The 20,131-nt window shown below is 40.2% G+C and overlaps 1 protein-coding gene across 2 annotated transcripts in view; it reads left to right on the top strand.

The window, feature by feature from the left end:
* ATF6 (activating transcription factor 6) overlaps positions 1-20,131 on the top strand; it is a 247,054-nt gene that overhangs the window by 3,366 nt on the left and 223,557 nt on the right. For both annotated transcript variants that reach the window (XM_070782819.1, XM_019958118.2), the window contains exon 2: positions 18,523-18,599. In XM_070782819.1, coding sequence (XP_070638920.1) covers positions 18,523-18,599 — 77 coding nt within the window. The remainder of the gene's footprint in view (positions 1-18,522; positions 18,600-20,131) is intronic.

Below are 20,131 nucleotides of genomic sequence, written 5' to 3'. Positions count from 1 at the left end.
TTCTCCAGCACTGTAATTCAAAATCATCAATTTTTTTGGTGCTCAGCTTCCTTTATGATCCACCTCACACATCCATATGTGACTGCTGGAAAAACCATAGCTTTGACTTTATGGATTTTTGTTGGCAAAGTGATGTCTCTGCTTTTTAATACACTGTCTTGGTTGTTACAGGTTTCCTTCCAAGGAACAAGCGTCTCTTACTTTCATGGCTGTAGCCACCATCTGTAATGATTTTGGAGCGCAAGAAAAGGAAATCTGTCATCCACTTTATGCCCTTCTATTTGCCATGAAGTGGTGGGATTGGATGCCACGATCTTAGTTTTTTTTAATGTTGAGTTTCAAGCCAGCTTTTTCATTCTCCTCTTCCATCCTCATCAAGAGGCTCTTTAGTTCTTCTTCAGTTTCTGCCATTGGTATCATATACATATCTGAAATTGTTGATATTTTTCTTGGGAATCTTGATTCCAATTGTGATTCATCCAGCCTGGCATTTCCCATGATGTACTCTGCATAGAAGTTAAATAAGCAGGATGGCAATATACAGCCTTACACTCCTTTCCCAATTTTGAACTAGTTGGTTGTTATGTCCAGTTATAACTGTTGCTTCTTGACCTATATACAGATTTCTCGGGAGACAGGTTAGGTGGTCTGGTGTTCCCATCTCCTTAAGAATTTTCCACAGTTGTGATCCACACAGTCAAAGGCTTTCACATAGTCAATGAAGCAGATGTTTTTCTGAAACTCCCTTGCTTTCTCCATGTTTATTCTGTGGGTTTTGACAAATACATAATGTCAGTATCTACCATTATAGTATCATATGAAGTAGTTATGCTGCCCTAAAAATATTCCCTGTGCTCCACTTATTTATCTCTGCCCGCTTCCTCCAAAGCCCTCTACAACCACTGATTTTTCCACTGTCTCCTAGTTTTGCTTTTTCAGAATGTCGTATTATTGGAATGATATAGTATGTAGCATTTTCAAATTGGCTTCTTTCATTTAGCAAATGCATTTAAGATCCCTCTGTCTTTTAGTGGCCTGATAGCTCATTTCTTTTCAGCACTGAATAGTATTCCATTATATGGATGTACCACAGTGTCTTTTGGGCTCCCATAACAAAATACCTAGGTAGCTTAAACAATAGAAATTTATTTTCTGACAGTTCTGGAGGCCAGAAGTCCAACTTCAGGTGCCAGCATGGTCAGGTTCTGGTGAGACCTCTCTTCCTGACTTACAGAAAGCCATCTTTTTGCTGTGTCCTCACAAGGCAGAGGGGTGGAAGGGGAAGGAAGGAGGGAAGGAGCGAGAGAGGTAAGTAGATAGATCTAGCTCTTAGTTTTATGAGGCCATAGTTCTAGCAGATTAGGGCCCCACACTTGTAACCTCATTTAAGCCTGATTACCTCCGAAATACCATCCTACCTCTGGATGCAGTCATATTGGGGGCTTCAGCTTATACATTTTGGGGGGGACACGATTTGTTCAAGGCACACAGTTTGTTTATCCATGTACCTGCTGAAAAACAGTTTGGTTGCTTTCAAATGGTGGCAGTTATGTATAAAGCTGCTATAAATATTCATGTGCAGCTTTTTTTTTTCTGCTGTGCCATGGAGCTTGTGGGATCTCAGTTCCCTCGCTAGGGATTGAACACAGGCCATGGCTATGAAAGTGCCGATTCCTCACCACCAGACCAGGGAGCTCCCACGCACAGCTTTTTATGTGGACATACATTTTCATATCATTTGGATAAATACCAAGGAGCATGATTACTGGATCACACAGTAAGAGTATGTCCAGTTTTGTAAGAAACTTTCAACCTGTCTTCCAAAGCGGTTATGCCATTTTGCATTCCTGCCAGTAGTGAATGGATATTCTTGTTGCTTTAAGTCCTTGCTGACACTTGGTTGTTGCCAGCATTTCAGATTTAGGTATTCTAATAGATGTGTAGTGGTGTCGCATTATTTTAGTTTGTAGTTCCCTGATAACATGTGATGTGGAGCATCTTTTCCTAAATTGTTTGCCATTTGTATATCTTTCCTCTTCTCTTTCCTTCCTACCTCCCTTACTCTCTCCTCCTCTTTCTTACATTTGTGCAAAAGCCACTTGTTGTTTTTTTATTTTGACCACATATAAGATATATGTACCAAGATCAGAAGCTTTGTTCTGCCACTGTGGTTTCTTTGATAACTTCAGCATCTTCTGTGAAAGTTCTCTTTGCCTTCCTGTGTTGACCAGTACCTGACACCCCTGATCACACTTTTTCCCTGAAGCCCTACTGAATGGTTGCTGTTTTCATTCTCAAAACCTTTATACCATTAGGGTCTCTGAAGGTGGGTTAGCGTCTTTCTTGTTCTTCATTGCTGCTTTTTGATCATTCATCTTCCCTAAAAAAATCCACATCCAGGCTTAAGTTTCACATTGTCTCACATGCTCTCCTCCACCTGTCCCTCTTATAGTCATCTTCTAATTTCTGGTTCACTCTCCCTCACTTTTTGAAAAAATTTAGTTCTTAACTTATTGTCACTTACTTCAACACTCCTTCCATCAAGATTTTTGGCTGATTTCAGTATTCTCAGAGAAAGAAAGAAAGAAAAAAAAAGTGAAGTTGTTCAGTCATGTCTGACTCTTTGCGACCCCATGGATGGTAACCTACCAGGCTCCTCTGTCCATGGGATTGTCCAGGAAAGAGTGCTGGAGTGGGTTGCCATTCTCTTCTCCAGGGGATCGAATCCCGTCTGAGCCACCAGGGAAGCCTTCTCAGAGAAGATCCTTCAAACACCTTGACCTCTCATTTCCTGGGTCTCCTCTCCACCTTCCATCCTGTCTTAGCCATTTGCTTTCCCAGTCATAAGCCTCAATCTAGTTGTTACTAATAACATAATCTCAGTTTCAAACATCCCTCTCTGACCATCACCTTCTGTCTTACCAGCTCACTCTATTTAGTGGTCCAGTGGCACCTCCAGCCCTGCTGAGATTCTGTCATCTTTTCCGTGTCCCTCATCCCCTTTATGTCATCACTTTCCCCTTATCCAGTTTACATTACATGGACAGTCTCTAACCATTGCCTCATACCCTCAGTATTCTTTGTCTCTCTCCTGCTTTGTAATTCTCTCTTTGGTCAACCAGAGCCTTGGTTAAATCTCTCTCTGCCTACTCCATGAATGCCCTCAAATAGCTGAAAGTGGCTAAAAAAAAGAAAATTCAACCATTCTGACTGGTGTCACTAAATTTATGATTCTAACCTGAAATAGACCTTTGAGTAAGTGTTACCCAGCTGATCATATGTCCCTGGTCCTCTCATTCTGATGGTTGTTTTTGTGAAGTTTCTTCTCTCTTCAAACTTCCAGCACCTCTTCCTGAATCCTTCGAATCAGAAGAGAACTGCCACAGTCTCCTACTACCTTATTTGCCCATCCGTGTGCCAGCATATTTGCTTCTCTTCTGTTGGTGGGAATGAGAGAGCCGATCACTTCCATGTGTGCTTAAGAGTCCTCCTTCTTTATTCAAGAATATTGCTCAAACTTCTTCCTTCTGTGCCTTGAATCATCATTTCCCTCCCTGCATGTAGTTGTTTCTCCTATCTAGAGTGAAAAAAAAAAAAAAAAGAAAAACCCCAAACCCGCTTCAAATGTTAACTTCCCTTCTAACTGCCACCACATTTCTCTCTTTTATTTTACAGCAGAATTCTTTTTTAGAAAATGTCCATGTTCACCGACTCCAGTTTCTCTTTTTCTATTGTCTCTTGAACCCACTGCAGTCAGGCTCTACCGCTTTGCCAAAACAGCTCTTTCTAACTGGTCACCACTGATTTCTCATCTTATAAGAAGTAAAGGAATAAATAAGTGGTCAAAGTGGCTGTCAGGTGGGAAAGTTTGCTGAGCAAATGAGACCGAATAGCTACCATAGTTTACTATTGTTAAATAGTAGTAATCTAAATAGTAGAAATCTAAATGGTAGGGTGGGATTGGTGAAAAAGACATAGACATTGGCAGTAAATTTCAGAGATACTTCATAGGTAACCAATACCACCACTTCCGTATGGATCCTTCTAAGATATTCTGTGGATATACAAGTGTACTTATCAACCCACTATCAGTTTTTAAAAGTATTAGCAAACCACAGGAAAGTTAAAAGATCAGTATGGCGATAACCTATATTCCCCTTACCTAGATTTATCAACTGTTAACATCCTGCCATACTTGCTTTCTCTCTCAGTATTACGGACACTTCCTTCTTCTTTCATCATCTGAAAGCAGGTTGCAAATAATATGAAACTCCCAAACACTTCACTATGTATTTCCTAAGGAAAAGGAAATATGTGTTTTTAGAAAGCATGAATTTGTACTAAATATTCACAGTTCAAAGACAGCACAGACAGAGTTCTTTCTCTTCTTGCATTATATACTTTTGCAAGTTTTTTTCTTGCATTATATAGTATTGAAAGCTTTTTTCTTCTTGTATTATATACTTTCATTTCTCTTTTCCTCCTGTGGAAATCCTGATTCTCAGTAACATCCTATGTTTTTATGGGCTCACTTTAGATGCTCTGTTGAAAATAGACTGAAGGAAGGTCAAGGGCAGAAGCAGGGAGACCATTTGGAGGCTACTGCAGCAATCCAAGTGATTTATGATGGGAGAATGGAGGAAATGGAAGTGGTTGGATTATGGATCTATACACATATGCATATGCATGTGTATATACCCATGTATATTTTTTATTCAAATTTAAATTTTTGAACAGTTTCAAACCTACAGAAGAGTTATAAGAACTGTACAAAGAATTGTTGCATGCCTTTTACACATATTCCGTAATTGTTAAATTTTGCTGTATTGGCCCTGTTTCTTTCTTTAGAGAGAGAAAAAGCCAGAAAACTATTGTGAGATCATTACCCTTAAACACTGCAGTGTTTACCCTCTCTTCCCCGAAACAAGGATACTCTCCTGTATCAACTACCATATACTCCTTCCAGTCAGGAAATGAACAAAGGTCCAGCATTACCCTCCAGTTCACAGATACCATTCACATGTTGCTGTATGTCTTAATAATGTCCCCGTTCCCTTTCCAGTCTGGGACCCTGCCTACAAACCCACATTACTTTTACTTGTCATGTCTCCTGGAACGATTCCTTAGTCTTTGCCTGTTTCTGTATCCTTGACAGTGTTAAAGAGTGCATATCTTTTGTTGTGTAAGATGACTCTAAACCTGGGTCTATCCACTCTGTCCTCATGACCAGAATCAGGCCTTGAGTCCATGGCAGGAATGTGGCAGGAATGCCAGGGAAATGATGCTCTGTTCTCAGTGCGTTGCATTCGGAGGCACACCATGTTGATCTGTCCCAAAGTGATGTTCACTTTGATCCCATGGTCAAGTTAGTATCTCCAGATTTCTACACAGTAGCATCTCTATTTCTCCTTTTACATTTGAATCATATTTGGGGAGAGATAATTGGACGTGCCACCAATATCATATTCCTTATTAAGCCTTCACTCACTAGCCCTGGCCTCCATTGATAACTCCAGTCTATATCAAGTACCGCTCTAATGCCAAATGGTGATTCTCTCCAGACATTATGTCTGCGTAAATTAATTGACATTATATTGTAAGAACCGTGATCTTCCCAATGTTCAAGCTGGGTTTAGAAAAGGCAGAGGAACCAGAGATCAAATTGCCAACATCCGCCAGATCATTGAAAAAATAAAAGAGTTCCAGAAAAACATCTACTTTTGCTTTATTGACTACATCAAAGCCTTTGTGTGGATCACAACAAACTGTGGAAAATTCTTATAGAGATGAGAATACCAGATCTCCTGACCTACCTCCTGAGAAATCTGTATGCAGGTCAAGAAGCAACAGTTCAAATTGGACATGGAACAACAGACTGGTTCCAAATCGGGAAAGGAGTACGTCAGGGCTGTATATTGTCACCCTGCTTGTTTGACTTATATGCAGAGTACATCATGAGAAAATCTGGGCTGGAAGAAGCACAAGCTGGAATCAGGATTGCCGGGAGAAATATCAGTAACCTCAGATACACAGATGACACCACCCCTATGGCAGAAAGCAAAGAGGAACTGAAGAGCCTTTTGATGAAAGTGAAAGAGAAGAGTAAAAAAGCTGGCTTAAAACTCAACATTCAGAAAGCTAAGATCATGGCATTCAGTCCCATCACGTCATGGCAAATAGATGGGGAAACAGTGGGAGACTTTATTTTTGGGGGCTTCAAAATCATTGCAGATGGTGACTGCAGCCATTAAATTAAAAGACGTTTTCTCCTTGGAAGAAGAGCTATGAACAACCTAGACAGCATACTAAAAAGCAGAGACATTACTTTGCCAACAAAGGTCCGTCTAGTCAAGGCTATGGTTTTTCTAGTGGTCATGTATGGATGTGAGAGTTGGACTATAAAGAAAGCTGAGCGCTGAAGAATTGATGCTTTTGAAGTGTGGTGTTGGAGAAGACTCTTGAGAGTCCCTTGGACTACAAGGAAGTCCAACCAGTCAGTCCTAAAGGAAATCAGTCCTGAATAGTCATTGGAAGGACTGATGCTGATGCTGAAACTCCAATACTTTGGCCACTTGATGCAAAGAACTGACATTGGAAAAGACCCTTATGCTGGGAAAGATTGAACGCAGGAGGAGAAGGAGATGACAGAGGATGAAATGGTTGGATGGCATCACTGACTTGATGGATATGAGTTTGAGTAAGCTCTGGGAGTTGGTGATGGACAGGGAAGCCTGGTGTGCTGCAGTCCATGGGGTCGCAAAGAGTCAGACACAACTGAGTGACTGAACTGATACTGTAAGAAAGAGCTTTCTCTTTTTATTTCATTATGGGCTCACTAATTGCTATTTGACTTAATGGGTTGTACTCTGGCTTTATTTTGAGGCTCAGATTTTCCCATAATTGACCAGTAAGAGTCTATTCGTTACATGAAAGAATTGTAAATATGAGAAAACAAAAAGACAAACAAAAATAGAGTCCATTCATATCAGCTTCTTTGTTCTTTTAACGTGTTTCCATCATTCTCCGAGAATTTCTTTATTTTCTGGCAAAACAAGATTTTCCCAGGCCTCTTTTGCATGCCCCTGTCTAAACCCTGGAATTAGCTATTACTCTAAGTAGCCCTTTGGTGGACTTCCATTTAGTAGAGGATCATATTTAGTATCCAAGATCTGGAAACAGGATTTTTAAATACTGATGGGATGTCATCCCTTCTTGGACCTGTTAGCAGACAAAGCTAAGAAATACATGTATATGTATGTGTGTGTGTGTGTACACACTTATACAAACATCTATAATTCTTTCTGTGTGTAAGTATTTTAAAAAATGTGCCCATATTAATGCTTCTAATACCAGTCCAACACCTTAGGATTCTTTTATTCTCTTCCCTTTTCACGTTTGTAAGCCCTTTTTCAAACAGTGAGGAACCTAGCTCCAATTATTTTAAATATATTTAGTCATTTGCTTTATCAAATAGCACATTTTTTTGGTATTATTACTCTTCTAACCACTTGGGCTGATTTTTACATCTACCACCCTGGGCCTCCTCCCACTGCCGCATTTTCTTGGCAGCTGAGGCATGCCTACACCTCCACTAGGCAGCCCCCACTCTGGCATCATCCTATTTCCTTGGGTACCAGGCACATTTTCACAGATGATGACACAAAAATCCCCACCACCCTTCTTGCTCTGCTGACATCTCTCTGTTCAGAAGAGCAGGGGAAGAAAGGAAAGATGGAAAGAGTTGGAAGGATGGAAAAGAAAGGTAAGAAGCCAGATTACTAATACATATTTTGAAGACAGAGCTGACAGGATTTACTGGTAGATTGAACACAGAATGAGAAAAAGAAATAAACAATGACTCTTAAGGTTTTTGACCTGAGCTGCTGGGGTAATTGGATTGTCATTAACTGAGATAAAGACAAAGCCATAGGACGTTTGATGAAGGATGATTTGAAGCTCAGTTTTGGCTGTTTTAAGTTTGAGATGCCTTTTAGATACTCAAGAGGAGATGGGGAGTACTTACTCTGTTTATACATCTTACGGTATAGATTGGAAATGTTTATTTAGGAATCCTTGGCATGTCCATGCTATTTAAAGCCATGAGCTCAGCTGAAATCACAAAGGGAGTAGATAGATAGGAAAGTTTGCACTAAGCCCAGGGACAATTTCATATTAAGAAGATAAGGAAGAACCAGCAAGATAGGGCCAACCTATCTTGAGGTGGGAGGAAAACCAGGGGAGGATGATAATTTGAAACCAAGTGAGGAAAAGGCTTCAATTAATATGAAAGGATCAACTCTTTCAAAGCTGTTGAGAGTACGATGAGGACCATGAATTTACTATTCGATTTAGCAAAGGAGAGGTCATTGGTGACATTAATAACTGATGTGTATGCTTGTGTGTGTGGGAGGAGCTTGGTTGGAATAGGTTCAAGAAGGAAAGGGAGGAGAGAAATGAGAGGCAGCAGATAAAGAACTCTTTCAAGGAGTTTTAGCCTGTGTATAAGGTACATAGTCACAGTTAGCTACTTATACGGGTTTTTTGTTCTGTTTTGCTGGACAGCTGAGTTTAAGGTAGTCCTTTTCTGAGAGTTATATGAATAACCTTTCATTATCACTGCACACAACGTATTTTGCTAGGTCCTATTTTGTTTTAGGTTGCTGAAATGTTTCTCCCACTGGCCTAGTCAAGGCTAGACTGGGAGTGCAATTCCTATATGTGTGGAGTAAGGAACCACCAGAGCACATTTCAGTGGCACGATGGTAGGGAGTAGAGAGGCCAACTTAGGCTGGCAGACTCTTCAAAGCACTTGAAGTTCTTAAGACGTTAGAGAAAATAGATACTTTACAGATTGTACAGTAATCAGCCTTGTTTGCCTTATCAGCACCTTGACATTCTGTATTCATGTTTCTGGATTTATAATGCAGTCTCATTAGGAAATTTGAACATTGTTAGATTCGCTGAAATAAATTCAGTGATTTATGTAAGTTCTTTATTGTTTGGATAGAAAATTGGTTGTACCTTTAAGGCATGGATGGTAAATACCTGATACCTGTCCTGTCATCACTGCTGATCAACTGTGTCACCTTTTCTGTGCTGAGTCCAGATGAAGCCTCAGATTTTGTGTTAATAATGTTCCAGAAAGTCACTATCAATTAGTCCAACGTGACATGGCAGGACATTTTTTAATCCTTGGTATAATGGTTTGCCGCTGCTGCTGCTGCATTGCTTTAGTTGTGTCCGACTCTGTGCGACCCCATAGACGGCAGCCCACCAGGCTTCCCCGTCCCTGGGATTCTCCAGGCAAGAACACTGGAGTGGGTTGCTGCCGGGGACCAGCCCCGGCTGAACCAGGGTATTCGAAGGAGAGACGGCGTAGGCGAAGATCAGGAAACAATTGCTTAATTAAATGTTAATTAAGGATATAAAGAGTAATAGAATGAGGATAGCTCAGTAGGAAAATTCAGTGAAGAAAAGAGGCTGAAATAAGGATAGCTCAGTGAGGAAATTCAGTGGAGAAAAGAGGCTGAAATAAGGATAGCTCAGTGAGGAAATTCAGTGGAGAAAAGAGGCTGAATAATTCAGCCAGAAGGTAAGAGAAAGAACGACATGGTGAGACCAAGTTTCGGTGAACAAGGCCCGCACTTTATTTTCCAAAGTAGTTTTTATACCTTAAGTTATGCATAGAGGATAATGGGGGAAGGGGTAGAGTCCTGCAGTAAGCCAGGCTTTCTTCCTGCAAACTTATCATATGCAAAAGTTTAGGTGATTTGCATCATCTTCTGGCCCGGAGGCCTTTTTCTCTAAAGGTGATTATTCTCAAGTCAGGCGCCAGCCTCCAAAAAGCATTAGATAAAGTTGCATTCCTACAGAGCAAAGGTGTGGTGGGCTATAACAAGAAAAAGAATTAACTCAAGGGTCCCAGGTTACAAACATTAAAGCTACTATTTACACCAATTATATTAATCAATACACTGCCAGGGACACAGCAGGTAAGGGATATGGAGACTTAGCAGCAAACATTGGCCCAACAAGTGAAAATCCCTTCACCAATACAATTTCTAATCAATCTTTTGACTGCTCAAAGGAATCTGTATTTAGACAGTTTAGAACATCTCATGCCTCTCACAGTTTGGAGGCTCTGAGCAATCACATGTGGCCTGAAAAACCTATTCAGGCAGGCTAGAGGACTTCCAAGGGAGTTTGTAGGTTGAAACACTGTCACACCCAGGAATTATTAACTGGAGCTATAAGCTAACTTTTTTCAGAGAGGTAGTGGGGGACAGCCCCCCGTAAAGTCAGAGGTGTAGGTGAAAGCACAAAGCAGAAAGTAGGCAGACTCTGGTTTTGGGGGTAGATTGCTCGAGAATTTCCAGGGAGACTCCTGAGGCTTGATCCCGCCTTTGCGTATGCCAAGCCTCCTTCCTCATGACCTTTGTCATGGGCGGAGTTCCTCACGCTGGCTACCGGCAGTGATAGAATTCCAGTTGAGCTATTCCAGATCCTGAAAAGTGCTGCACTCAATATGCAATATGCACTCAATATGCAATATGCCGGCTCCCGGCATCTCCCCCTTTTTTATTTCTTAAAACAGCCAGATGCAGCTCAGTCGCGAGCTTTTGAATGTTCTGCTGAAGAATCCTGACAATACAAGGAAGAATGATTATGAGAAGCAAAATTAGAACTAAAGATATTAGACAGAATGTTTTTTCCAGAAGTAAAGTTAGAGAAGGTGTGAAATAAGTCATTAGCTGCTCCAGCGGTGGTAAAATCCAGTCGACAGTGTTCCAGGGTCTGTATTTGATTATGAAATTTCCCTAAGTCCAGGCCAATGTCAGAGCTGTTGCAAACACCTGAGATACGATTTTTGATTTTTTCCCATTCATAATTTGTCTCGTTTACCTTTAAAGATGTCACGCATATCCACCGTTAATCAGCGTGGCAAGACAGAGCCATTTTCACTTTTAAAGCCTGTAACTCAGTCCCAATATGCATTATTGCCTCTTCTAAGGCGTCTACTCTCATCTCCAATTTTCTATCTATAACTTCCTGTGTTGCTAGAGTTAAAGAAACATTTTTAGACATGGTATCAACATATTGGGCAGTATGCACTTGTTGAGTCAATGATATTGCTGCCGCAGTAACAGAAGTAATTGCTGCTATTAAAGCTGATATTCCTAAAATAAGTAAAGCCCACAAATCGTCGTGATCACATTAAATCTTGTAGTTGTTGTAACATAGCAAGACTATAGTTATATCAATAAGTGGTTACATCATAAGATAAGGTGGACATTGTAACACTACCAAAGAGCAAACATTATATTGAGGGTTTAAACAAAATGAGAGCATGCATTGTTCACAAGTCACTACATTGGGTCCACCAGTGAAAGTCACATGTACATTAAGTTTTCCAGAACCATTGGTAAAGAGAAAAACATAAGGAGAGGGTAGACAAGCCAAAACAGAATAAGTAGAATTATTTTCTGGTTGGAGTTCGCGCTGCAGCAGCCCCATCGGTCGTGCCAGGATCTCAATGTTTATCTTGCCTCCCCTTCTGGCGGGCTTCTCTTTTGTGATCGAAGCAATGGGGGAACTGGATGTCTGGGGGTCTGCAACATGGCAAATCAGTCTGTCCTGGATCTAAATTGGAGAATCTGCATCCTGTGGAAAAATACAAGCACATCCTCGACCGCTAGTTAATAATGGGTCAGGACCCTTCCATTGTCCTGAGAGGAGGTCCTTCCATTTGACTAATGGTTTTGCATTTAATTGCTCCAGGCATCAATGACGAAGCATTGCAGTAGTTCCAGCCAGATCAGTATTTAGAATATTTATTACGAAAAGAGCATGTTGCAAGATTTGATGGGGAGAACTATACTTAAACTCCCCTTCTTTTAGTTTTTGAATTTGGATTTTTAATGTTTGATGCGCTCTTTCAACAATGGTCTGTCCCTGGGGATTATAAGGGATGACAGTATTATGTTTAATTTGAAACTTTATACAAAATTCTTGAAAAGACTTAGACGCAGGAGCATTGTCAGTTTTCAGAGCTTTTAGCAGGCTCAAATATGAAAAACAAGTAAAGAGATGTTGTATTACATCTTTAATTGCTTCCCCTGTATGAGCAGTTGCAATAATAACATGAGAAAAGGTGTCTACAGTTAAAGAACAAAGGACAGTTTTCCAAATGAAGAAACATGAGTTAGATCCATTTGCCAGAGTACATTGGGCTTAAGACCGTGAGGATTAACTCTCATAGGTAGACTATTATAAACAGTGGGGCAGTGTAAGCAAGAACGCACTATCTCTCGAGCAGTCTCTCTGGGAATTTGGAATTGATATCTTAAAGCAGTAGCGTATGGATGAAGTGAGTGAGAGGCTCAGGCCTCCTCAATCACAGTAGCCACTGTATTTCTGGTTAACAAGTTAGCCAAATCATTAAAGGCATTTTAAGGGCCGGGCAATCTGGAATGAGCCCGAATGTGTCCAATGAAAAATATTTTATTTCTTTTCCAAATTTGTTGCTGTAATTTAGTTAACAAATGAAATATGGTAGTTTTATTTTCAGGCAAAACCGCAGTTTTAATATGTGGAAACAACCTGACAATATACTGAGAATCAGAATAAAGGTTAAATTCCTCATCTGCAAACATAGCAAAAGCCTCTATGACTGCTGTTATTTCAGCTCTTTGAGCTGAAGTTTCCTGTGTTTTTAAAACCTTTTGGTGATTTTTAGTAACTTTAGCTTTACCGTTTGCTGACCCATCAGTAAAAACTATTTGAGCATTTGGAATAGGAGATTGTTTACATCTGACAGAAAAAATAACTGGATGTCTGGATATAAAATTCAGCAAAACATGTGAAGGTAAATGATGCAAAATTTTGACCAAAATAGTTTTCTATAGCAATCTGCCAATTTTTATCAAACATTAGAAGAGCACCAAGTTGTTCCTTATTATATGGGATTACAATTTCTGATGGCTCTTTACCAAATAATTCAATGTTCCACTTTTTTCCTTTAATATCAAAGTAGCTATCAATCCCGGATAAGAAGTCACTACCTTTTTAGTTTGAGCGGGAAGATGGACCCACTCTAGGGGGCCGTTTTGCTATAAAACCAATTTTTTGTCTGGCCACCCCAATTACACCTATGGGGGTTTTATGGCAAAGGAATTATCAAGCAGTTGTCAATTTAATTTTTAAAATTTTTTAAAATTTACATTTTAACAACATAAATTTAGAGATATGTTAATTTAGGTCTAATGTTTAGTTTAGGTCTCTATAAATTTAAATAAATGTATAACCTCCTTATCTCATTTTGGTATACAGATATACCTAAATGCAAAATGTATTTATATATGGCAACAAGTATAAACTTATTGACATACAATATATATAAATCAATATACTTGAATTAATCTTATAATTAATATATTAATTCATATATATTACAGCAATACAACATGCACACAGCCAGTACCAACCAACACAAACCAATGTACTGTAATAATACATGTCACACATATATAATTATACAGCATACAGAACATATATCATCACAGCACATCAATCCATACCAATTAATATCAGCCACACACATTATATTACTGCAATATACATTTAATTATACAGTATATATATAATACATATATTGATTTATATACAAATTAAGTAAGTATAGATCTATAAATAGAATTAGGTATACCTTTATTATATTTTATTTATACCCATATCTAATTAGGCAAACTGTAATTAGGCAAATATATTTATATTATGTATTTATAACAATATATAAAGTATTGTTAATTGTACCACCTGTTGATAACTAAGAAATTGAGAAAACCCTTCTCTGAGTATCTCCTATTTGAGACAGCACGTCCCTCCCCCATAGGGTAAAGGGGAGCGTAGGAACTACATACAGTTGGAAAGTTCCACAGGTATCCTCAAACTGCCAATCTAACATTTTTGAACTTTTAACTACTGTGGGGGCTTGAGGGCAAATAAAACAAAATTTGACCCCTGAAATCTATCAGGGCAACTTGACAATCATCACTATTTTGTAAAAGACTTGCAGTTGATCCTTATTGAGTGAAATTATTATATTTGCTACTTCTTTTCTAAAAAGTTCCACACTTCTTTTTTCCTCCTTTTATAATTAATTGTGCCACCAAGCGGGAATAAGATAAAACTATTTTTCTTGGGGTCAATGGTAGATGGAACCAATGGACCTTTTTGTCACAATCACCCTGTAGGTGTATGTTTTATGGCAAGAATAATTTAATCTCATCTTTTGGTAATATTAATCCTAATTAACTGATCATTTAAAGTCTCATACACTTCAACAAGAGCTAACTCTGTCTCATTAGTCAACTTTCTCTTAGAACTGGAATTAGGATCAATTTTTAAGCAATCAAATAAAGGCTTTAAATCTGCAGTAGTCAGTTTTAAATGTGGGCATATCCAATTAATGTCCCCTAATAATTTTTGGAAATCATTTAAAGTTAGTAAACAATTTCTCCGCAGCTTCAAAGGGGCATTATCAGTTTTTTAAAACTTTTGGCCGACCTAAATATGAGAAGTAAGTAAAGAGGTGTTGCACAACATGTTTATAAACGCTTCTCCAGTTATCGTTTTGTAACCTAAATCTGATCTATAGCTTTTTAGATGACAAGCAACCATCTAATCTTTGCTTGAATACTTCCAACAACAGGAAACTCACTACTCTTCAAGGTTTTAAACTCTCCCTCACCTTTTTCTCTACAGCATTCCCACCCCGCATACCAGTTTTTCTAATCTCAACTCATTTTCAGTAGTATGTGTTGGCCAGGAGCTGGGTCAGTCTTTCCCAGCAATGTTAAGAGACGTCTGTTCCTGTGTCTAATAGCCCTGACATTTTATTTTCTTGAATTAAAAGATCTTTTAAAGGCCTTGGAGCTGTACTTTCCTGCACCCAAAAGGCTAGATCACTAGATCTAAATACTCTGTGGCTCTTAGCTTGAGAAGTCAAGTTTTTCTTGTCTGATACTAAGGTAAAAGCAAAAACTGTGTTATTCTTTGACCTTTATTAATTTGCACAGTTTTGGTAGGCAGCGAGATCAAAACTTTAATTTCTCCAATATAATCAGAATCTACTACACCATACACCACCCAAATTCCTTGAAAAGAAAGCGAGCTACACCCTAGCACAAGTCCTACAATGCCCTCAGGCAGGGGGCCAGCCACTCCCATTGGAATCGTATCAGGGGTTAATATTGTTGCTAAATCCCTTTACTGTCCGATTTTTTCTTAGCCTGGGTGAGACCCCCCCTGAGGGGGTTTTCTCCAAAGAGCGTGCTCTGCATATTGTGCACGCAGTCTGTTTTAAAATCTCCACTGTTCAAAAAACTTTTTATCTTCCTCAGGCTTAGGCAACACTTTGAGAGGCTTTGGGGGCAAAGTGGGGAACTCTTGGGCCCTGGAAGGCGCAAACGGAGGCGGCAGCAATGGCCTTAAATCAGAAAGTGGTGGATAAGTTTTTTTTTTTTTTTTTTTTTTTAAGGTTTGTGCAGTGGGGGTGGGGGGGAGGGGGAGCTCGCCAGGACACCTGGTCACAGCGTCTCTTACAGTCTCTCTCTCTCTTCCTCTCTTCCTGCTTTTCTCACTTTTCTCTCCCCCTTCCTTTTTCGCTACCCTTCTCTTTCCTTCGTTTCTTTCCCTTTACCCTCTTCTCTTCCCTAATTTTTTTTTTTTTTTTCTGTATCTCCTTTTTCAACTTCCTTTCTCTATCTTGCTGCGTTCCCTGATTCCTTCCTTCTCCGTTCTTCTCCTTTTCACTCTTTAGCTCTTTCTCTATCTTTAGATCTTTCTCTATTTTCTTTCCTTTTTTCTTTTTCACCTTTTTTTGTTTGTTTGTTTGTTTTTCTTTTTTTTTTGCTTGGGTGAGGCCCCCCTGAGGGGGTTTTCTGCAAGGAGCAGGCTCTGTATATTGTGTATTTTTTTTAAAAAAGCTCCTTTGTTTGAAAGAAATCTTTTTTATCTTTTTCAGCCTTATGCAATGCTCTGGGAGACTTTGGATGTAAACTGGGGAATTTTTAGGCCCTGGGAGGTGCAAGCGGAGGTGGAGTAGTCACCTTAAATCAGAAATTGTTGGATAAATTTTAAAGGTTTGTGTAGAGGGGGAGGGGGCTCGTCAGGGCGCCCGGCCGCAGCGTCCTGTAAGCCCTCTCCTTCCTCCGGAGGTAGAGCACAGTCTCCCTCCTTTTCTTCGTCAATGGCAGAAAATATGATCTGCGCAGAAGGTGGAGACCCACTACCATCCACTGCTATAGCCTCTCCCATAGGCTATCCCACAGCCTCATGACGAGGGTCCAGAACATTTTTAATCATATTTATAGGATAAGTTTTTAGTTGTTTTTTACCTTCACCCAAGTATCTAAATTAACAGTAGCCTCTTTAACAGTTTCAAGATTACTTGTATAAAGAGTTGCCATTCTTAGTTTCAGTGTTACCCATGTCAGAAAATTAAGTATAATAGAAGATAAAGCTTTTAGCTTTTAAAAGATCAGGCTCTTCTTTGGCCTTTTAACTTCAGAAAACCGTTTTCTTTCTCTAAGTCTAACTCTTTAACACTTTCAACACTTCCCACTCCTCTCGCCCTGTCTATCCTACAGGGGGGTCCGCGGCACCCTTGAGTGGGGTCCTAGCCGTCCCGAACATTGGAAGAACAGTAGGGCTGGTGACCCAGATTGTTCCGGGGGAGGAACAGTAGGCTGATGGCCCAAACTGTTCCAAGGGAGGAGCAGTAGGGCTGGTCACCCAAACTGCTCCGTGGGGGAACAAGAGGGCTGGTCACCCAGTTGTTCCGAGAACGGGGAGCAATAGGGCTGATGGCTCTGATTGCTTTGGGGAGCTTACCTTCGAAAGTCCCTGTTCGGGCGCCACCTGCCGGGGACCAGCCCCGGCTGAACCAGGGTATTCGAAGGAGAGACGGCGTAGGCGAAGATCAGGAAACAATTGCTTAATTAAATGTTAATTAAGGATATAAAGAGTAATAGAATGAGGATAGCTCAGTAGGAAAATTCAGTGAAGAAAAGAGGCTGAAATAAGGATAGCTCAGTGAGGAAATTCAGTGGAGAAAAGAGGCTGAAATAAGGATAGCTCAGTGAGGAAATTCAGTGGAGAAAAGAGGCTGAATAATTCAGCCAGAAGGTAAGAGAAAGAACGACATGGTGAGACCAAGTTTCGGTGAACAAGGCCCGCACTTTATTTTCCAAAGTAGTTTTTATACCTTAAGTTATGCATAGAGGATAATGGGGGAAGGGGTAGAGTCCTGCAGTAAGCCAGGCTTTCTTCCTGCAAACTTATCATATGCAAAAGTTTAGGTGATTTGCATCATCTTCTGGCCCGGAGGCCTTTTTCTCTAAAGGTGATTATTCTCAAGTCAGGCGCCAGCCTCCAAAAAGCATTAGATAAAGTTGCATTCCTACAGAGCAAAGGTGTGGTGGGCTATAACAAGAAAAAGAATTAACTCAAGGGTCCCAGGTTACAAACATTAAAGCTACTATTTACACCAATTATATTAATCAATACACTGCCAGGGACACAGCAGGTAAGGGATATGGAGACTTAGCAGCAAACATTGGCCCAACAAGTGAAAATCCCTTCACCAATACAATTTCTAATCAATCTTTTGACTGCTCAAAGGAATCTGTATTTAGACAGTTTAGAACATCTCATGCCTCTCACAGTTTGGAGGCTCTGAGCAATCACATGTGGCCTGAAAAACCTATTCAGGCAGGCTAGAGGACTTCCAAGGGAGTTTGTAGGTTGAAACACTGTCACACCCAGGAATTATTAACTGGAGCTATAAGCTAACTTTTTTCAGAGAGGTAGTGGGGGACAGCCCCCCGTAAAGTCAGAGGTGTAGGTGAAAGCACAAAGCAGAAAGTAGGCAGACTCTGGTTTTGGGGGTAGATTGCTCGAGAATTTCCAGGGAGACTCCTGAGGCTTGATCCCGCCTTTGCGTATGCCAAGCCTCCTTCCTCATGACCTTTGTCATGGGCGGAGTTCCTCACGCTGGCTACCGGCAGTGATAGAATTCCAGTTGAGCTATTCCAGATCCTGAAAAGTGCTGCACTCAATATGCAATATGCACTCAATATGCAATATGCCGGCTCCCGGCAGGTTGCCATTGCCTTCTCCAATGCATGAAAGTGAAAAGTCAGAGTGAAGTTGCTCAGTCGTGTCCGACTCTAGCGACCCCATGGACTGCAGCCTACCAGGCTCCTCCGTCCATGGGATTTTCCAGGCAAAAGTATTGGAGTAGGGTGCCATTGCCTTCTCCGATAATGGTTTAGTTCACAAGATAAAAAGTATGTGGAAAATAATACATATGTGAGAAATCAGCTTTGCATCGGCTGTCATTCACACTGCTAGAATGGCTAATGAGAAACTCTAATAGAGTTGGCATAAGGACACAGCAATTATCCTCTAGTCAAAACACTGGATTAACAGGAAATACCTATTGTTTTCTTTTGTCTCAAGATTCTGCCCTGTTTGCTGAACTTGGCTATTTCACAGACACTGATGACCTGCAATTGGATGCAGCAAATGAGACTTATGTAAGTATTTATTAGGGGAGAAGTGTTGAATAATGTGATATTTAATCTTTAACTATTGCAAGAAGATTTTAGAATAACACCTTTAGGCTGGTTATTTAAGTTTAAATAACTTTCAGGGTTAAAAATGAAAGTTAGTTGCCATTTTGTTTTCAGTGAATGTATGATTGCAGAAATTGCTTTGGTCTTGGTGTGTAGAAGACATGTATTCTAAGTCTGCCTTGGCCCCAGGAGTGGGTAACCTTAGAGAAGTTACTTAACTCCCTACCTCTTGGTTTTTACACATATTTTGCTGCAAAGGGAAACAATGTGATGTTAAGGGATATATGTGAGTCATGGCTCTAGTTAAGAGAACTTACCGGGCATCCCAGGTGGCTCAGTGGTAAAGAATCTGCCTGCCAATGCAGAAGACATAGGTTTGATCCCTGGTCTGGGAAGATCCCACATGCCATGGAGCAGCTAAGCCCAAGCACCACATCTACTGAGCCTGTGCCCTAGAGCTCAGGAGCTGCGGCTATGGATCCCACAGGCCACAGCTGTTGAAGCCTGTGGGCACTAGAGCTGATGCTCTGAAACAAGAGAAGCCACTGCAGTGAGAAGTCTGCATACTTCAACTAGAGAATGTCTCCCTCTCACCACAACTAGAGAAAAGCAACGAAGATCCAGCACAACACCCCCACCCCAAAAAGTAGTAAATTATAAAACTTTTTTTTTAGAAAGAGAACTTAACCAACTTCCTTTTTTAAAGTTAAGTATCCGTAGTGTCGAAAGCTCTGAAACTTAGAAATGTCCTTCCTTTTTGCCTTTAGTAGCTGGAAGTATGCATAAAAGTTATTATAGTACTTTTGATTCCTCAAAAGTAGCTTAGATTTTTCTTTCTTTTTTCCTTTTCTGGGTCAGTATGTGTGAAGCTGTTTGGCCTGAACTCTTATTTTGCTTTCTTCTTTGACGGATGAGGTGCTGTTTGACTTGGGAAGTAGTTCAAGTGAACAGAGTGATTTTATATGTACATCAATCAGGTTGAATATTTATCACTTGGTGAGTTTGACATTTCTCAAAGAATAATTTAGCAGTTGTTTTACCATGAATCAATAGAGAGTGGAACACATGTTTTTTAAAATCAATTTATGAGATTTGTTGTTGTTGTCTTAAACAATAGTCTTTATGTTTACACAAAGTAGTACAAAGTGAGGCATTTCCTCAAAGGGTGACTTGGAGCTAGAAAATCCATCCTAAGCATGAAAGTGTGAATATTAGTTGGTAAGTTGTGTTCAACTCTTTGCAACCCCATGGACTGTAGCCTGCTCAGGCTCCTCTGTCTATAGGATTTCCCAGGCAAGAATAGTGGGGGTGGGGGGTGGTGTTTAGTCACTAAGTTGTGTCCGACTCTTGCGACCCCATGGACTGTAGCCTACCAGGTTCCTCTGTCCATGGGATTCTCCAGGAAGAATACCAGAATGAGTTGCCATTTCCTTCTCTAGGGGATCTTCTCGACCTAGGAATTGAACCTGGGTCTCCTGCTACGAGGGAAGCCC

Source organism: Bos indicus, chromosome 3 (genome assembly GCF_029378745.1).
Source record: "Bos indicus isolate NIAB-ARS_2022 breed Sahiwal x Tharparkar chromosome 3, NIAB-ARS_B.indTharparkar_mat_pri_1.0, whole genome shotgun sequence".
NCBI classification, from domain to species: domain Eukaryota; kingdom Metazoa; phylum Chordata; class Mammalia; order Artiodactyla; family Bovidae; genus Bos; species Bos indicus.
Note: the sequence above shows the minus strand (reverse complement) of the source record. Positions and strands in the feature narration are given on the sequence as shown.